The sequence below is a fragment of the Scatophagus argus genome, chromosome 16 (assembly GCF_020382885.2).
Source record: "Scatophagus argus isolate fScaArg1 chromosome 16, fScaArg1.pri, whole genome shotgun sequence".
Lineage (NCBI taxonomy): Eukaryota > Metazoa > Chordata > Actinopteri > Scatophagidae > Scatophagus > Scatophagus argus.
Genome location: NC_058508.1, coordinates 9211501 through 9227772, shown reverse-complemented (window position 1 = coordinate 9227772; position 16272 = coordinate 9211501). Strand labels below are relative to the sequence as shown.

The window sequence follows — 16272 nt, the reverse complement described above, 5'->3', positions numbered from 1 at the left end:
CTCACCACCATTGCTCTCATCCTGCGGCACAGATTCTCCAACAAAATCAAGCCGTGAGTACTGATCAGGAACTGATTTTTAGCAACCAGTCTTGTCTTGTGAGGCAGTCAGTCAGTAGAAAATCTATTCAGATACTGACTTTGTGACAATGAATTCCATCCTCGTGTTAATTATTGAAGTCTGTGGAATACAGAGCATCTTGAAGCATCGGTTTGTCACTTCAATCAGTCTTAATAAAATAAATTGCAGATATCTCTATGTAATCTTGAGGAAGTCCACAAAAATCTCATAATTTTGCCTGAATAACTGATATGTTGAGATTAGTTTGAAATTTGCATCTGTAGTGCTACATGTTTCTCAGTATCATGACTTGCCCTCAGTGTATAAGGATGTCAGTCTGGCTGATGCACGATTAACATCTTATGTGCTGGGTAGATAAGAGACATGTGACTTCAAGGTTTAATGATAATTTCGGTCGGGACAGTTTTGCTGATGGACCCTTCACGATTTGTCATCCTTTATCATCCTCTTCCATTTTTCATCTTCCTCTTCCTTCTTCATCTTGTTCTGTTTAAAAATGCCCAGTCGGACTCACTGCGGCTCAGGAGCTAGAATTTAAATCTAAATTCAGACTACGGATATTCAAGACTACTACTCTTGTGAGAAAAATGTTAAATACACATAAAATACTCTGACCCAAACATTAAGTAAGAACAAACACAAACAGAAAAAGTGCATGTCTGTTTTATGTGTGGGAGAGCGAGGGAGGGAGAGTAAGACTTATGTGCACCATTGATTTGAAACCACTCCTGTGATTATTTTAGGATTCGCCTCAAGCAGCAGCATGTGGATTAAGTGGCTCGATACCTAACAACAGCGTATTCCAGTATTTTAATGGAGAGATGAATGGAGTAGAAAGCATCAGCGCTCTTGAGTTCATGGCTGCTAATAGACGCAAAGTGCAATCTTGTCAGCCCTGCTTGACCACTCACACAGTGAGGGCAAACAGTCCTGCATGGCTACAGCACTATGGCAACAACTAGTTTACACAGTTAAGAGACAACAAACAGCACATCGATTTTTAATATCTTTTATCAAATTGTATGTGTGTTAAAGAGGACACTGTGATGATTAATATGGCAGATTTCATACTGAGTGTTATGTTCTGTATCAACTGTCACAGGCAGAAAGAGGCTGTTGAGAAAGACGTGCCATACATGAAAAGCAATGGAGCAGCAGAGACCCAAAAATGACAACAGAGAGCATCACAGGGTGAGGATACACAGTCAGGTCAATGAAAACAGACTGAGCAGAAGTCCTATACTTCACAGGGGCACTCCTGCGATGTATTGATGCTCTTCTAAGAAGCAGAGCCCAAGATACCCTGACCTTTAGCTCCAAAAACTTTGGTAACTCCCTATTCATGCAACATTATAGGATGTTTATTAGAGTTCCCTGTCTGGAAAACACACTCCACTTCTTAACTCCACACAACCAAAAGATTGTAAAACTTGCTGGTGTGTAACTGTAAATGTTTAGAGAGGTTCCTGGGAAGGGTGACGTGACTCAAATACTTATTTTAGGTGTTAAACCAGTACACTTTCAGTAAACCAACTCCAATTAATTTCCAATCAGTTAATTATCCTAGGGATTATTTTAGTCAGTGCAGAGCTCATCAGTTGAACCTGCACACTTGAAAGAGAATACATTTTTTAATTATACGACAAATAAACTTTAAATGAACAAATATTAAATATAAACTTGGATTTGAATTTAGGTGTATTTAAGGAATTTCTCTAGAAATGCTGTACTGTACTGTACTGCTGTCTTTCAACTCAACACAGCTAATTCAACTCAAACAAGGGTTTCAGAACCTTGTCTCCATTTTCACTGTTTTCAACCAATTTGCATGGTTTTAGAAATCTTCCTTAGGAGTTTATATGAAATGATGGACCTGTAAAATAGAGTCTGATAAAAGTCTGAGATAACCCTGTCACCAGACAAGAACATTGGATGATTCTGCAAAAACCTGGACTAAGTTTAATGACACTCTCTCTGAGACACACTATTTCCTGCTTTAGCTCTGAACATTGGCACTGGACCTGATTTGTGAGGTGGAAAACACTCAGGAGCTCCTTCATCCAGAATCACAGACGACACACTGATGACGAGTAAAACTGACATTCAAATGTAAAATCAGCGGACTGATCCTTTAAGAATATATACTCTGTGTCTGCCCTTGAACAAAACTTATTTGAGGATAACAGTGTTTGTATATTTGGCAGTATTTTAGCAAAAAATGTGTTAATGCTCAATTTAATCAAACCTCATGTTGTAAATTCTAAATAAATACTGTATATAGACACCAAAAATAACAGGAGGTGAAAGAAACAGACTGGGAAATAATGGGAAAATATATTGACACTTAAGTGAAAATGGTGTGTGTGTGTGTGTGTGTGTGTGAGGGGAGGTTTACAGAAGGGGCTCGACACAAGGCGAGAAAGTGGAGCAGTGGAGCATGTTACAGAGGCACAGATGCATAAAGAGCTAAGATGCCTGCCCCACATTTAGCTTTTAAGTATTCACTGCTACACTGCTAACGCTAAATGATTCAGAGGCAGAACAACAATCCTTCATCTCTTTGGAGGATTATTATAAATGCATCACCTCCCAACACACACACACACACCACAAGATCTTGATATAAAGAAATGAACTAAATCATTGCTGCACCTCAAGGTCACAGGCTTTTGCTGTTTTTGCTTTTCATTCATTTGTTACCTGAGTCCTATTTATTGAGGCAATTGTATTCAGCTGAGTCAAAGTGATTCATTGTTTTATGATTGATTTCCCCCCCCCCCTTCACCATTCATGACTTTGCATGTCATCTTCTACTCCCCTTGTGTTTCTCCTCCACTGCAGGCATGAACTGGGACCAGAACAGGTCATTGTCTCGAGTCTGGCGAGCATCAGGTGAGTTCTTTCAATTGCAATAAAAAGAAACGAGGTGAACAAATTTGTATTTCCTTTGCAACTTTGAAAGCAACAAATCTTTATTTGTCTTCTTTTTTCAGTGGCCTCTGCTGTCAAGATTTGGACACAGGAGAGATTTCCTCATTGGTCAGATCCTACTTCATGTGCATTGGACATCTCATGCCAGGAATCCCAGCATGATTTTTGTGTTGTGTTTTGGCCTAAACCATCAGTTCTGTAGATGCCCTCTTTACTGAGACAACAACAACTGTGTGAAGCCTGACAAATGCTGAAACTAGAAACTGAATTTATTGTTTGATGTTGATGTGAACAGGGTTTAAAGTGATAAAATGTGTTCCGTGCCTCCATATAAAACACATTTAGAATTATTTCTTTGATTTCATATTTGCTTGCTTTAGAAGGATGTAAAGATTTGTGTTTAATGTATGTATGAGGACAGGAAGTATCTTTAAGTGTAGCTTCTCTTAAGATCTCATAAGTGACCTATATTCTCTTGAAGGCATGTATTGTATATTGCAGGTAGGGCCATTCTGTGAATCCCTTAAAGGTTCGTGTCATTCTCACAGGGGAAGCCCACTGAAATAAAGCAATGGAATGCACTGATGTGCTGTCGTGTGTTTTTTGAATATTGATGAAGTCTGTCTCTCGAATTCCCAAAGGATAACTGTTTTTAATTTGCTGGTGATTTACTGAAAAGGTGAAACCTACATTTATCTTATAGTCAGGTCAGTTTTGTTTACATAGCCCAAAATCACAAATCACAATGCCTTAGTGGCCTTTACAGTCTGGGTAAGAGCCCAAATTTACTCAGCTCACAAATTCATTTGGGTGAGATTTTAACATCGGGAAATGTAGTTGGGCCTGACATTGTCTGAGGGAGAAGTGAACACAGTTTCGATTTTTGCTGGATTTGTTTCAATGGTTATGTGCCTCAGGTTGTTTAGTAACCATGGAAATTTGTACAAATTATCTAGAACACTGACCCATCAACAAATATTAGTCCTATGCACAAACTGGATAAACTGAGCATCATTCTGTCTGTTGAAGCACTGGCACTCTCTGTATGTGTCAAGTGGATGTGTATTGTGACTGCAGGTGCCGAGTCTACACACCATCTAAAACTTAACCCAACAACTTAAATAACATGATAAATTTACATGGAATAACAAAAATACCACAGCCCTTCCACAGACAGCTTGTGCACTTCCTATTAATGCCACTCGAGAGCACTCGTGGTAGTCCTCAATAAACGTGAGTGAATGGAGCTAAATGGCTAAAATAATTCTTTACACCTACTTCTAGACAAAAAGTCCAAGTGGTTTGTTGCTTGTTTGCTGTGGATTTTGAACGAATATCTCTTCGGACACAATGAATTTTTTTTTATTGATTTTACCTTAACTCTGAACCACCTGACCCTGTTTTGTGATGATGGAAGTGGAGGAGTGGGAGTAGGAAACCAAACTCTGAGCAACACGCCTACTGGAGTTATGACTGTACTGATTAAGAGTGTGACATCAAGCCTACAATTCGCTGAATTAAACATAGATTGAGGAAGATTAATTATTCAGGCCTTTGGTTTGTTGTAACCGATTTGATTTGACTTTATTTTTAAGCTCTGGTGCCACCTAGTGGTAAAAATGTTTTAGATTCACATCACTAAGTAAGCAAGCAGGTAAAGATGGCGAAGTCCAAAACAAGGAACCTAATAATTTAAACGCAGTCCACACTTTCTCTGTAAAATGTGTTTCTCTATAGATATGTTAAAAACTCCTTTACCCACAATGCACAGCGGACAGTAAACAGGAAGTGTGTGTCTCGCGCCGGGGTTGGTCAGTATGACTATGGCAATGTAACTGATGTAGTACGTCTTTTATACATAACGCTAAATGCTTGTAATTTGCCTTTTTCTTTATGTGTAGCTTAAGACTAAAACTCTACAAAGGAATTTTTAAAGTTTGCTTTAGAGGACTACATCATTGCAAGTGTATAACAGCTCTAACAAACAACCTTCTCCATTTATGTGCAGGAGTGTGTAGCGCCAATGTGATTCGTTTCAGTGCTAACTTACTACAACTAAACTGGCCATTTTTAAAACGGTAAACGTCGCGACTAAACACGACTGTATTGCAGCACGAAACAAGAAGATATAGCCAAGTGTAATCGCAACTGCATTCGTGTATTGTGTCTTTTACACACGCTGACTGGTGTAACAGAGGGGTTACCAATGGAGACAGGAGACGCCTAATCAGATTTAGCTAGGTTAGCTAGCTACGTTCAGATTTAACGCATCCAGGAGAGATTCAACATGGTGAGTCAAACAGTATCAAGATGATCATGATTTATTAGTATGAATAGGACTCTTGAGTTAAGTTAATCTATTCCAGCCGTAAAATAACTTATTTCTTTTCACTGTTATTTACAGACTGCAAAACTGAAGGGCACCTCATCCAAAAGTAAGTTCCTGCCCATAGTTTTGCTGTACGCCATACTTTTTGTAGTATTGGACTGCATTCTTTCTTTTATTTTACATGAGTCAACCTCAAGATAGAGGTTGATGTAGAAAGAACTTTTAAAGGCAGATACAGCAACGATAGACTGTAAGAAAAAGGCACCTCCAAAACTCATTGTAATTAAGAAATAGAAGATGGAACTGATCAAACTAACCATAACAAAATCTTGGTGTTAGTGGTGCAGTTTTGATTTTCTGAGCTATTATTTTGTCTCAAAGTCTGGTGACTGGCTGCACAGCCGTTGGCCAGTACAGGAACTGATGTCATATCATAACGATGAATCGAGTAGTAATGTACAAAAAATTAATAATAATAAATAAATAAATTTAAACAATTTAAAGTATAATAAGCAAGCTTGTGTAAAAGTTTCTCCCTTGTGCTTTTCCAAAGGTTCATTTGGAGATGATGATTTGCTTGACAGCTTATTTGAGGATAAAAGTAAGTGAGCAGTTCAGTTCAGTTCCAAACCAAACAGTCTTTTCATTGTCATTAAAATATTTACACCGTGTAAGCTTGATGTGTTATGATACTTTCTCTCAATAATTTACTCACCAGAACTCCCAGTACGAGGGAGAGCCACTCGTAGTGCACCTCTGAATCCGTAAGTTTTAGGAATTAAAGGGTTACATTCCATCAGTTTGAAATTTAACTCTTCTTTTTTGTGAGTCACATAATTTGTTTGTTCTCTAGCTCTTCTGCCACTGATAACATCTTCAGTATGCTGGCAGAGGAGGTGAAGAGGGATGGTGGGGACACTGAGGTAAGTAGGCAGAAATGTGTAATGGAGCACATAAATAACCGTGTAGTAATTTTTTTCTTTGTTGATATTTTCTTTTCTCTCCAAGGACTCTGATGTCTCAGCAGCAGATCCCAGTGACATACTGAAGAACATGAAGGTGGGTCATTATAAACTGTAGAAATGCAGACACAAAATTCAGCCTTACAAGTCTCTACATGGTCTCAAGTCTGCTGAAAGGACTTTTTCCCTGTTTCTCCGTGTACAGGACATGGATGATATGGATGCTGACCTTTTTGCATCAAAGAAAAAGCCTAGTTCAGCTCCTGCACAAACAAAGCTGCTTGGTAATGAAGGGCAAAAGAAAAATTCACCCTTGTTAGAAAGTGATGTAAAACCAGAAGAAGCAGGTAATTCAGCACACAGTGTTCTTGCATAAATTGTTTTCTCATTATTAGCTTCACATTATTACCGGCTTTGAAGTTTACATTAATAGCAGCAATCACAGAGAGCTGTGCCTCCTCCTCCTCACTCAGATGAACCCATCACAAAAGGAAAGAAGCCAAACTCCGCACCTTCGTCTACTGCACATAACTACAAGAAGTTCACCTTCTCTGGTGAGTGAGCCTCTGATGGTGTTGAACTTTATTTAACTCAGCAGGTGTTTACTGATAGCATTGCCTTGTCTTTTTCAAACTGTTGCATTAATTCAGACAGTGGCGGTGATGATGGAGGTCTTGGTCAGACACCTCACATGAAAGGTACATTAGTAAAGTAGATACATGCGTGACCTTTGACGTGTGGTTGAGTGATACCAGTGTGTAGTTTCGTGGGTGTTTGTGCGTCGTTTACACAGGAGAGATGCTCACAATGAAAAGTGACAGTAGTAGATATCCCACACAAATCTGGAGCTAGATTGGCTTTTGTGAAACCCCAATAACCAAAGATAACCGTCTGTCTGGGTATTACTATCTAGTGAGTTAGTCACATGAATGGAGCAGTTTTTGTAGTAATGCAGTCCAGTATATAGAGTATATAAAAAGGCATTTCAGTGAGTCCAGTCCAATGCAATACTACCACTTAATATTATAACTATTGTACTGGTGCGCTGAGGTGTACCTAATAAACTGGAAACAGTTACACTTACAGTATATATATATTCATAACAAACAATGTTTAATTAAATGACTTTGAACATATATGTGCATTCTTCTTATGTCACATTTATGTATCCATATACAATACCTCTGTCATTTACTGTTTTACAGTCTGGTGTCCAAAAACAATAATCGAGAAACTATTTTCCACTGCAGATCTAGATGACCCGCTGGCTGATTTGCTTGATGACCTGCTTCCAGATGAAACCGAGCCCAAATCTAAATCTGGCACTCAGACCAAATCTGGAAAGTCTGTGCCTTCAGCATCTCCTGTCCCACAGACTGACGCATGTGAGCCTTAAATGATCCATAGCTTTTTATTTTGAAACTTTCTATCGCATTCAAGCAAACACTTATGTACTATATATTCTGTTGGGTTTTTATGTGTGTCTGTGTGTGTATATTCTTTGTTCATCAGCTAAGGCAGCGAAGAAACGAAGTGATCTCATATTTGATGACGATAAGGAAGACCTGATGGATGCACTTGGATTTGACAGTGATAAAAACATTTCCAAGAAAAAAGAGACTGCACTTTGGTCCAACAAGGAAAAGTAACAGCTCTATTTTCACTCTTACTCTCTTACTTTTATTGTTCTCTTTATTTATAGTGCTCAAATAATAAATAATTACTGCTTAAGTGCTTTGGGGTGTAGCTAAAAACAAAGGCAAACTTTGACAGTGTTTTACAAAGCAGCATCTTTCAGCATCAGCCATGTTTGTTCTTTTGTTTTGCCTCCACTTTGCCTGCTTTTTTTTTGCAAATACGGCCAACTCAGGACTGAGCCCCCTCAGAGAGCTCGTACCAGACTAGATGAGATTCTGGAGAGCTTGACTTCACCTCATCTTATGGAACGACCGCCAACAGGCGAGAGGAAGGACCCGCCTCCGTCTCAAGAGAAGCAGCAGCAAGAGAAGACCTCTGGTGTTAAAGGTAATAGAGCATCGTGGCCTTCTGCTGAGCATGATTATGAGTTTTTAAAAAATTAAATATTTGACAGACACATTTCATTTATCAGAATCACTTGTAGAAGATGACCTCACGTTTGGCTCCTATCAGCCCACCCTGGTGTCCACACCTGAAGGGCGACAGTCCCGCAGACAGTCCGTCAGGTGTGTAGTTTCATCCTGGTACTTTACATTCATCTTTTTGCTTGCCATGGTAAACCAAACCCCAATTTTACTTTCTAATTTTTTCAGATTTTCTACAGAGGATGTCAGCTCTTCTACCCCAGAGAAGAAACACAAACCCATCACCCCCTCCTCCTCTCGACAGCGCAACTCAGCTGACTGGCTAGGCCTCAAGTCAAATGATGACCTTACCTTTCTAGAAGGTGATATCAAAGAAACAAAGACCTCAGAATCTCCAAAGGCTCCTTCCTCTCCATCGTTAGAGAGAAGAACCTCCCTAACTGGTAGCCACAGCACATCTGCCGCAGCAGTAGATACCCCAGCTCCAACTGATCATGTCTCAAAACAAACCAAACCAGAGGTGTGTAAAAGCCAGAAGGGAGAAGAGGAGGAGGATGACTGGTTAGCAGGAGCACTGAGCAGGAAGAAGGCTCTGTCAGTGTCAAACTCTGAGGCAAAAACATCTAAGCAGGGAGACTCTTTAGGCCTGGGACAAGAAGTGGATCTGGAGTTGACTGTTAGGTACTTTGGAAGCCACACACAACAAAGTAAATGTGATGACAGAAAAAGCTTGTTTTTCAGCACTGAATGATAGCCTGTTTTTCTTTTCAGTAAACAAGTCACTTCACAAGCTCCCAGGGGCAGAGCGGAATCTCTAACATCTTTCAGGGAAACTAGGTAAGATATTTTTAGTTTAAATCCATGGAAACCATGTACTGTATGTGTCAGTATTTTGTCATTTTCCTTTTGTTTTTGCAGCAACACTTTTCTCGGACAGCCCAGCCCCACTGCTCACTCCACTCCTGTCAGAGAGAAGGGCAGCGTGAAAGGTATTAAACTCAGCTGCAAAATGATTCATCCACGTCTTGGGCTCGGTGTCGTCGTGAATTTTATCAATTCTGATTCTACTTATCAGTTCAAAATCTTTTTAACTAAAGCCTGTCACCTGAAGCCATGCACTGCTAAACAAAGCTACATGGTGCTATACAAACAGTAAGAGTTAGAGTTTACAAGCTGCTTCTCAGATGAAGATACAGACGGACTGTTCACTACATGCAGATATCAGATACAGCATAAACAACACTTGATGATTTGCCAGTGCAGCTTTTAGCAAACAGCAGCTGTTAGTCTAGCAGTGCATTCTTACCTTTGTGGTTGACATACCAAACCACGCACTTGGCTTGGGAGACTGCAAAACATTAAATGCCAAGCATTTGTTTAACATTTTGACGTTGTGTTGACTTAAATATTTGGCCAAATTTGATGTGCAACCTGACTTACAGCTAATAAGTCTTGTCATTTTGTTTTAAAAACTGAAACCACACTGACGTGTGATGTAGGGAGGTCCTAGCAGATATGTAGCCTTTGTTTACAGTAATAAAGGGATAATGCATTTAGGGACCGATAAACAGAACTAAAATTCAGATGAATTCAGACTGCTTAACAGCGATGCTTTTCAAAGCAACTGTGCACATTTACAGTGGAAGCCTTCCTTTCTTTTACCTGCATTAATTAGTCAGTCATCCAGCCTGACATTCTAATCATATCATACAGCACGGTATGCACTTACAAGACTCACATCTTACACCTCAGTCTGCCTTTTATCACCTCGTGGTGAATCATCTACTCACATTCTGCTCCTCTTGTACAGATACCATTCACATCCGCCCCTCAACTCCATCACAGTTTCCCTCTGTAGGTGCAGACTATACACCAACTACCCAGTCTTACCTTCCCTCTTCCCCAAAATCTTCCTCACCAACTGCTGTCCATACAAAAACAGGCCTTGAAGAATTTCTTGGTTCATCTCATCCCTCAGATTGCCCTCCTGGGGTTAGTGGTCCCTTGCCTGTCTCTGCTGCTAGCGTTAGCCACACCCAACCCCAACCTCAGTCCCCATCCCAACACCTACCATCAGATAAAGGATCCAGGGTACTGCGAGGGCCCAGTCAGGCTCCAGATGAAACCCCGCAACAGCTGCAGTTGCTCAACCCCATGTCTGGTATACTGCCTGGCTCAATTTGGAGTAGGTGTTCTTGGGCAAATCTGAAGTAATTTTAGATACAGTAGCATTTTTCACAATTGCTTTAATATCTAACATGTTTACTCATGTTTTTTTTTTCCAGCAGTTCCACAGCAAAACCAAATGCAAAACACACCAGTTGCAGTCCAACAACAGGTATTTGTGCTTTTCTGTAATCAGGTTGTTGTGATTTGGGAGATCATTTGTTCTCGCTTTTTTTAATCCCTTTCTTATCTTCTGAAAAGGTGACACTATCAGCAGACAATCTGCAGCAGCTGCTTCTACAACAGCAGGTTAGGAATGCAAACATCTCTACCTGCAGATTTATTCAAAATATAAGAACACGTTTATCACCTGGTTTGTTCGCGACTTTTCTGCCAAAGATGATGCAGTCTCAGTTGCTGGGCCTGGGGGACATTGTGGATGCAGGGGTCCTGCAGAGACTCAAAGAGAAAAACCAACTCCCTGGGGACTATCACGCTTTGCAGGCTCGCATCATCCAGCTGGAAGGACAGGTATGCTGTAGAGATGAAGGGGAAACTTGAGAGCTGTACATCTGTAAGTCTGCTAACATTCCTCCATGTAGCTGTAGCTGCTCAGCCTGACGCTCATCTGCATTATTGTCCAGGTTAAGAGCCTGCAGCTGGAGCGAGACCAAAGCCAAATGTTGCTGGAGAATATCCAACAGCGGCATAAACAGGATATGGAGCTCATGGAGAGCACACACAAGTAGTTAGACCACAGACACACACACACCCACTCTGTCATGCTCATGTGCAGCTCCTGTATACATATTTAACATACATTATGCATAATTCCCTGCACTTCAAGTAGCTTATGCACATCTGCATTCTGAAGACATACTGTTCTGTGCTCTCCCAGGGCTCGCGTGAAACTGCTCGAGGAATCGGCAGCCCAGAGGGAGACGCAGTTGCGTCAAGAGTGTGAAGACCTAATGGAACGCTTGGCCACAGTAACACGATTGGCTGAGCAGGAACGTTCAGAGCTGCAGGCTCAGTACCAACGCAAGCTGTCCCAGGCCCAGCAAGACAGAGACCGGGAGGTGGACAGACTCAGAGACCTCCAGAGGTATGACAGGGAAGCTTTTTTGTGATTCTATTATAATGCACATGCAAAAGAGCAAAACAGGATGAAACAAAAACTTTGAGCTATCGAAATAACACAAATATGATTTTAGATTTTATTAGATAGATATTATATTTAATGATAAATACATGACCTTAAAGTCTCTTGGTGTATTTGTCTTCATTTGCTGTCACAAGGAAATCTATTTTAGAAATGAAAAAAGACCATGAGCACCAGGTCCAGAGACTGAAGAAATTAAAGGACGAGGAGATTGATGCAGTCACAAGTGCAACATCTCAGACCAGGTAAGATGTTATTCAAGGGCACAAGTCCCATTTACATTACAGTGCTGCAATGTTTGTAATATGCAGCAGGTACCAACTGCAGAATGTTTTTATACTACTTAAACAGTAAGCCTGGAATTATTTTTCCTCAGTACTGACACATTTTCAGCATTGCCCAGAGATTTTTTAATATCTGTTGGCGTGTTTTCTATCCAGGTCTCTCACAGTGGTGATTGAGCAGATGGAGCAGTTTACCTCTCGGCTCGGAGAGCTTTCTTCTCGTGTGGAGAGCACACATGAACACACCGCTCATGGCTTGGAGCAGGGTGCACGGCACAGAGATGAACAGCTTCGAAGTACCTCACACACACACGCACACACACACGCACTCACTTTGTACAAATAGGTCAAGGTACAAGTTCTTTAGTAACATGCAGTGACTGCCATCTCCTGCAAAGTGGGTTAAGGTCATTCTGTAATTTTTCAGTCATGCAGGACCGTCTGGCCCAGCAGCAGAAAGCCATGGCAGAGGAGAGAACTTACCTCAAGGAAATCATTTCCAGGATGGACACTCAGCTCAATGAGCAGCAGAGACAGCTTGAGAAGGTCAGGGTGTAGTCAAGTTTTAAAAATGTATAAAATGGTTGCATTTGTTGGACATTGCAGTATAACGCAAGTACATACAAACACCTTAAAAAACAACTGATACTTTTCTACCAAAAGACTAAAGATCCCCCTTTTTTGTACTCCTCAGGAACGATGGAAGATGACAGCAGAGCAGGCCAAAGCAGAGTCCATCCAAAGAGGCCTGGAAGAAGAACGTCGTACCCTCACCATGCAGATCAACATGGAAAGAGAGGAGCTGGAAAGAGCTAAGGTGAGGCCGAATATTCACATCAGTGCTGGTGGTGGACAAGTGCTCCATCTTCCCATCTGCCTCATGTTTCCATCAGAGCGCGTTACTGGAGGAACAGAAGTCGGTGATGCAGCATTGCGCAGAGGAGAGGAGGAAGCTTGCAGCTGAGTGGGCCCACTTCCATGCTCTTGAGAAGCAGAGGCATGAGAGAGCTGAGCGGGAGGTCAGCAGTCTCTTGGAGAAGAGAGAGGGCTCCATCATCAGTCTGGCACAGGTGATGTTCACAGCAGAGAAAAGAGCATCTTGGTTTTGACTGTCATGCTTTGTGTATTTACTCATTTTTCAAATGCTGCTCTGTAATTTGAAAAGTAGGGTGAGGTACAAGTAGACATTTGTGATCAAACTGACGTAACCATGTCAACATCACTAAATATGAAGGGACATATTCATAGTGATTCATAGTCAGGACCCCAGACAACAAAATAAATGTAATCTCTGTTTCTCTGTTGTAGGAACAAGCTGATTTAAAGCTTCATACTGCAGAGCTGAAACAAAAGGAGATGGCCGTTGCACAGGACAGAGAGACTCTGGAAAGACTAAGAGAAGAACTGGACAGAGAGAAAGAGAGAATAAGCAGCTCAGCATTAAGACTTAAGACCCGAGCCCAAGAGGTGGAGGCTTTTAGCAAGGTAAATCCACACCACACAGATTCCTACATACAGAGTGGAGTAAACCATCCAAATATTTGACCAGTTTGTACACTGCAGCTTGCTGCAGAGAAGCACGAGGAAGGAGAACGAGCATTGCGGGAGGCAAAGCGTGTGGAGGCTGAGCACGAGGCAAGACTCGTAAATATCCATAAGCAGACAGAGCGGCTGAGACAGCAGGAACAGCAAATCCTGCAGGTGTGTGTGTGTTTTTTAGACAGCTCACCCTTCAGACTGGGCTTCTATATTACAAAAGGTATGAAAAGCACATAAACATTAACTGCGGCTGTACCTAAACACTTGTTCCAGGAGCGAATGCACTTAAGCCATCTGCAGAAGGAGACCGAGAGGCTGAGACAAGATATTCCAATTACCTCGTTATCACAGATGATTCCTCTCAGCGTAACAGGTGAAGTCTAAATTCTGCCAGAAACAAAAACTATGTACTCATGTAAAACAAACCCTTTCCGTTTGAGGTACTATGTAACAAGTTTTTTTTTTCTGTTTGTAGATCCAGGTTCAGTGTTGCCACGCCCTGAGACATCAACCCTGAATATTCCCCCTCCCACTTCATTTGCCAACACCCAGTCCATGGCTCTGCAGGCTAGTCTGGCTCTGTGGAGGTACACTGCAGAAAAGGTAAGCAGCAGAGACATACTTTGTGCTGAAGGTATAAGAAAAAGCTTAAAAGTCACATAGCTAGTGAGTGACTTCATGTTTCTGCATTCTGCAAGTAGTTGTCATGTGGTCATTTCAATTGGTGCATGACCCAACACCAAAGGTGGTAAACCTTCGAAAAATTGTTTGCTGAAAGACTGCAAGTAGTACAGTGATGTACAGACAACAATCTTTGTATACCAGCTACACCACACATTGTATCAAATCATTAAAGAAGTTTATAACAGTATAACATCTGAATAACCCACTCAGACATTCAACTGCACAAGACTGACATTACACTTACTAGATTCCTTAAAAACTCAGTAGAATTTTACTGTAGAGAAGCGTTTAATGTCAACATGAAATTCAAATGGGCCAACATGTCGCAGGCCCTTCACATTTAACAGCTTTAAAGTTCAGTTACAATGACAGGTTCATCAGTATATGCCCACGTTTCTGTTCCTAATACATTTATTTTCCTGCAGGACCGTGAATACCTGCAAGAAGAACAGATCTTCTTGGACAATTTGAAGAAGAAATCTTACAGATCATCTTTCAACACAGAATGACCAACACATGCCGGGTGCTCCAAGCAGAATCCATGTTACTTTTCATGTGCCCAATACTTGAATTTTATACATTTCTTAATTTTATTGTCTGTATGTTTTAGAGCAAACATGGTTTTTACTTTGCATAAAAACAAATCTACTGCATTTATTATCTTGTGCTGTCAGATGTCTGGATCAGTCCCAAGCTGGTGGCAAGTCCACTTCATGGATTTCATCTGAAAGTTGAGGGGGGGAAAAAAAGGTTAATCCTTCTAGACTAATATAATACAAATAGTCAGACAAAGCTTTACTGGTTCTGCGTCTCCGGTCAAGCCTCAGGTTACCATGACTCCACACTATTATTTCAGACAGGGATAACTTGTATCATCACTGGCTTGACCATAATTATAAAGTGTCGGTTTTGCATTTACCTCTTCACTTCATCTCCATGTCTTGTCATACAGACTTGCATTGCAACCATTAATACCTGCAAGGAGACATTTTAAATCTAGGTTAGGTGTTTAGGTTAATACACACACCAAAACAAAAAAAGGTTGAACAGTTCTCAGAACAGCTATTGCCATCGTCAGTTGTCGCATCAGACGGCACTTCCTACGCAGCAGTTTTCGTCACAGACTTGGGGGCAGCATGCATCACAATAAGCAGGATGGGACAAACCTTTTCACCACACGTCCATTCTCCCAGAGGCAGTCGATCTCAAGTGGGACAGACGAGCCACGAACCTGCAACATCACATTCTTTAGTGATAGCCAACAAACAGGATGTGACTACATGCCACTATGCTGCATATCAGATACCATTGTTTTCCACACGTTTTTTTCAGACAGGGATAACAAACTCATCACATGCAATGAAATAGTCAATGAATAAAACCAGTCACGCCACTTATTGTCATGTGTTACCTTTTACTGCGATAGTGAAGCCTTTGTTGACAGGAAGATGATCATCATTCCATATCCGCCAAAGCTGCCTGTAAAATTAAAAATCCATGAAATAAAGTAGAAATTAGATGTATAATGAAAGACGTAACGTGGTGACCAAAAGAAAGGTCACATTCCTGTCCATCCCCCTATTAAGTTAATTTTAAATTACACGACACCAACTAACATTTAAACCCGTAGTCATGTTACTCTGCCTGCCAGTGAATGTAATTAATGTTGTCTGGTTGTCCAAAATCACCACTTAAAACCCCCTTTTCTGACTTTTGCCCCACGTGGTATTCTTGCACGTGTTAGCCTCGCTCGCAGGAAGCTAACAGCTAGCATAGTTCATAATAAACCGCCTCAAAACTTCCGCACACCAAGAGTCATTAACTGTTCCTCAAATTGTTACCTCCTCACGGCGGCTCGTCTGTAGTAAACTCCATATTCAGACATAAATGCATCACAATGCGTAAAAACGGCGAGTTGGAGCTTCCCAACACGAGTCTGCTCCACCACTGCACCACCAACGACTGGGACCGGATCGGGAAGTCCCACGTGATAATGACCATATATATATGTTGTAAACGTCACAGCCCACGTGATTCTTGACTGGGTGTGGTAAAAGTTCGCCGTGTATTT

General features: G+C 41.1%; 1 protein-coding gene, 2 long non-coding RNA genes and 3 other non-coding genes across 12 annotated transcripts; 2 read left to right on the top strand and 4 right to left on the bottom strand.

Moving 5' to 3' along the window:
- Positions 1–1133: 1133 nt before the first annotated feature.
- On the top strand, positions 1134–3577 carry LOC124073913. Its single transcript, XR_006845742.1, has 3 exons — positions 1134–1272; positions 2923–2973; positions 3075–3577. It is a non-coding gene; the product is annotated as an uncharacterized LOC124073913 (long non-coding RNA).
- A 1133-nt stretch (positions 3578–4710) lies between these two features.
- LOC124073598 (fas-binding factor 1 homolog) lies at positions 4711–14854 on the top strand. 7 transcript variants are annotated; one of them, XM_046415925.1, is made up of 33 exons: positions 4711–4823; positions 5208–5302; positions 5417–5447; positions 5895–5942; positions 6060–6105; positions 6195–6264; positions 6350–6400; positions 6509–6650; positions 6777–6857; positions 6954–7001; positions 7554–7688; positions 7816–7948; positions 8174–8328; positions 8414–8507; positions 8595–9047; positions 9138–9203; positions 9285–9355; positions 10345–10551; positions 10652–10704; positions 10794–10841; positions 10932–11063; positions 11177–11277; positions 11431–11637; positions 11832–11939; positions 12135–12274; positions 12406–12524; positions 12673–12795; positions 12872–13048; positions 13287–13463; positions 13542–13679; positions 13791–13890; positions 13993–14120; positions 14627–14854. In XM_046415925.1, the coding sequence occupies exons 2-33, from the start codon at positions 5300–5302 to the stop codon at positions 14708–14710; spliced, it is 3669 nt and encodes a 1222-aa protein (XP_046271881.1). In that variant the 5' UTR covers positions 4711–4823; positions 5208–5299; the 3' UTR covers positions 14711–14854. The 7 variants fall into 7 exon arrangements, with proteins under 7 accessions (XP_046271881.1, XP_046271879.1, XP_046271880.1 ...); XM_046415923.1 differs by having other exon boundaries at positions 4713–4823; positions 5021–5302; XM_046415924.1 differs by lacking the exon at positions 4711–4823 and adding an exon at positions 4830–5090.
- On the bottom strand, positions 14471–16203 carry LOC124073599. Its single transcript, XR_006845693.1, has 5 exons — positions 16043–16203; positions 15613–15680; positions 15368–15432; positions 15121–15176; positions 14471–14925 (listed from the first exon to the last, which is right to left on the bottom strand). It is a non-coding gene; the product is annotated as an uncharacterized LOC124073599 (long non-coding RNA).
- Positions 15018–15088, bottom strand: LOC124074056. The gene has a single exon (XR_006845774.1). It is a non-coding gene; the product is annotated as a small nucleolar RNA R38 (small nucleolar RNA).
- LOC124074059 lies at positions 15253–15326 on the bottom strand. Its single transcript, XR_006845777.1, has one exon. It is a non-coding gene; the product is annotated as a small nucleolar RNA SNORD49 (small nucleolar RNA).
- LOC124074058 lies at positions 15493–15561 on the bottom strand. The gene has a single exon (XR_006845776.1). It is a non-coding gene; the product is annotated as a small nucleolar RNA R38 (small nucleolar RNA).
- Positions 16204–16272: the final 69 nt, after the last annotated feature.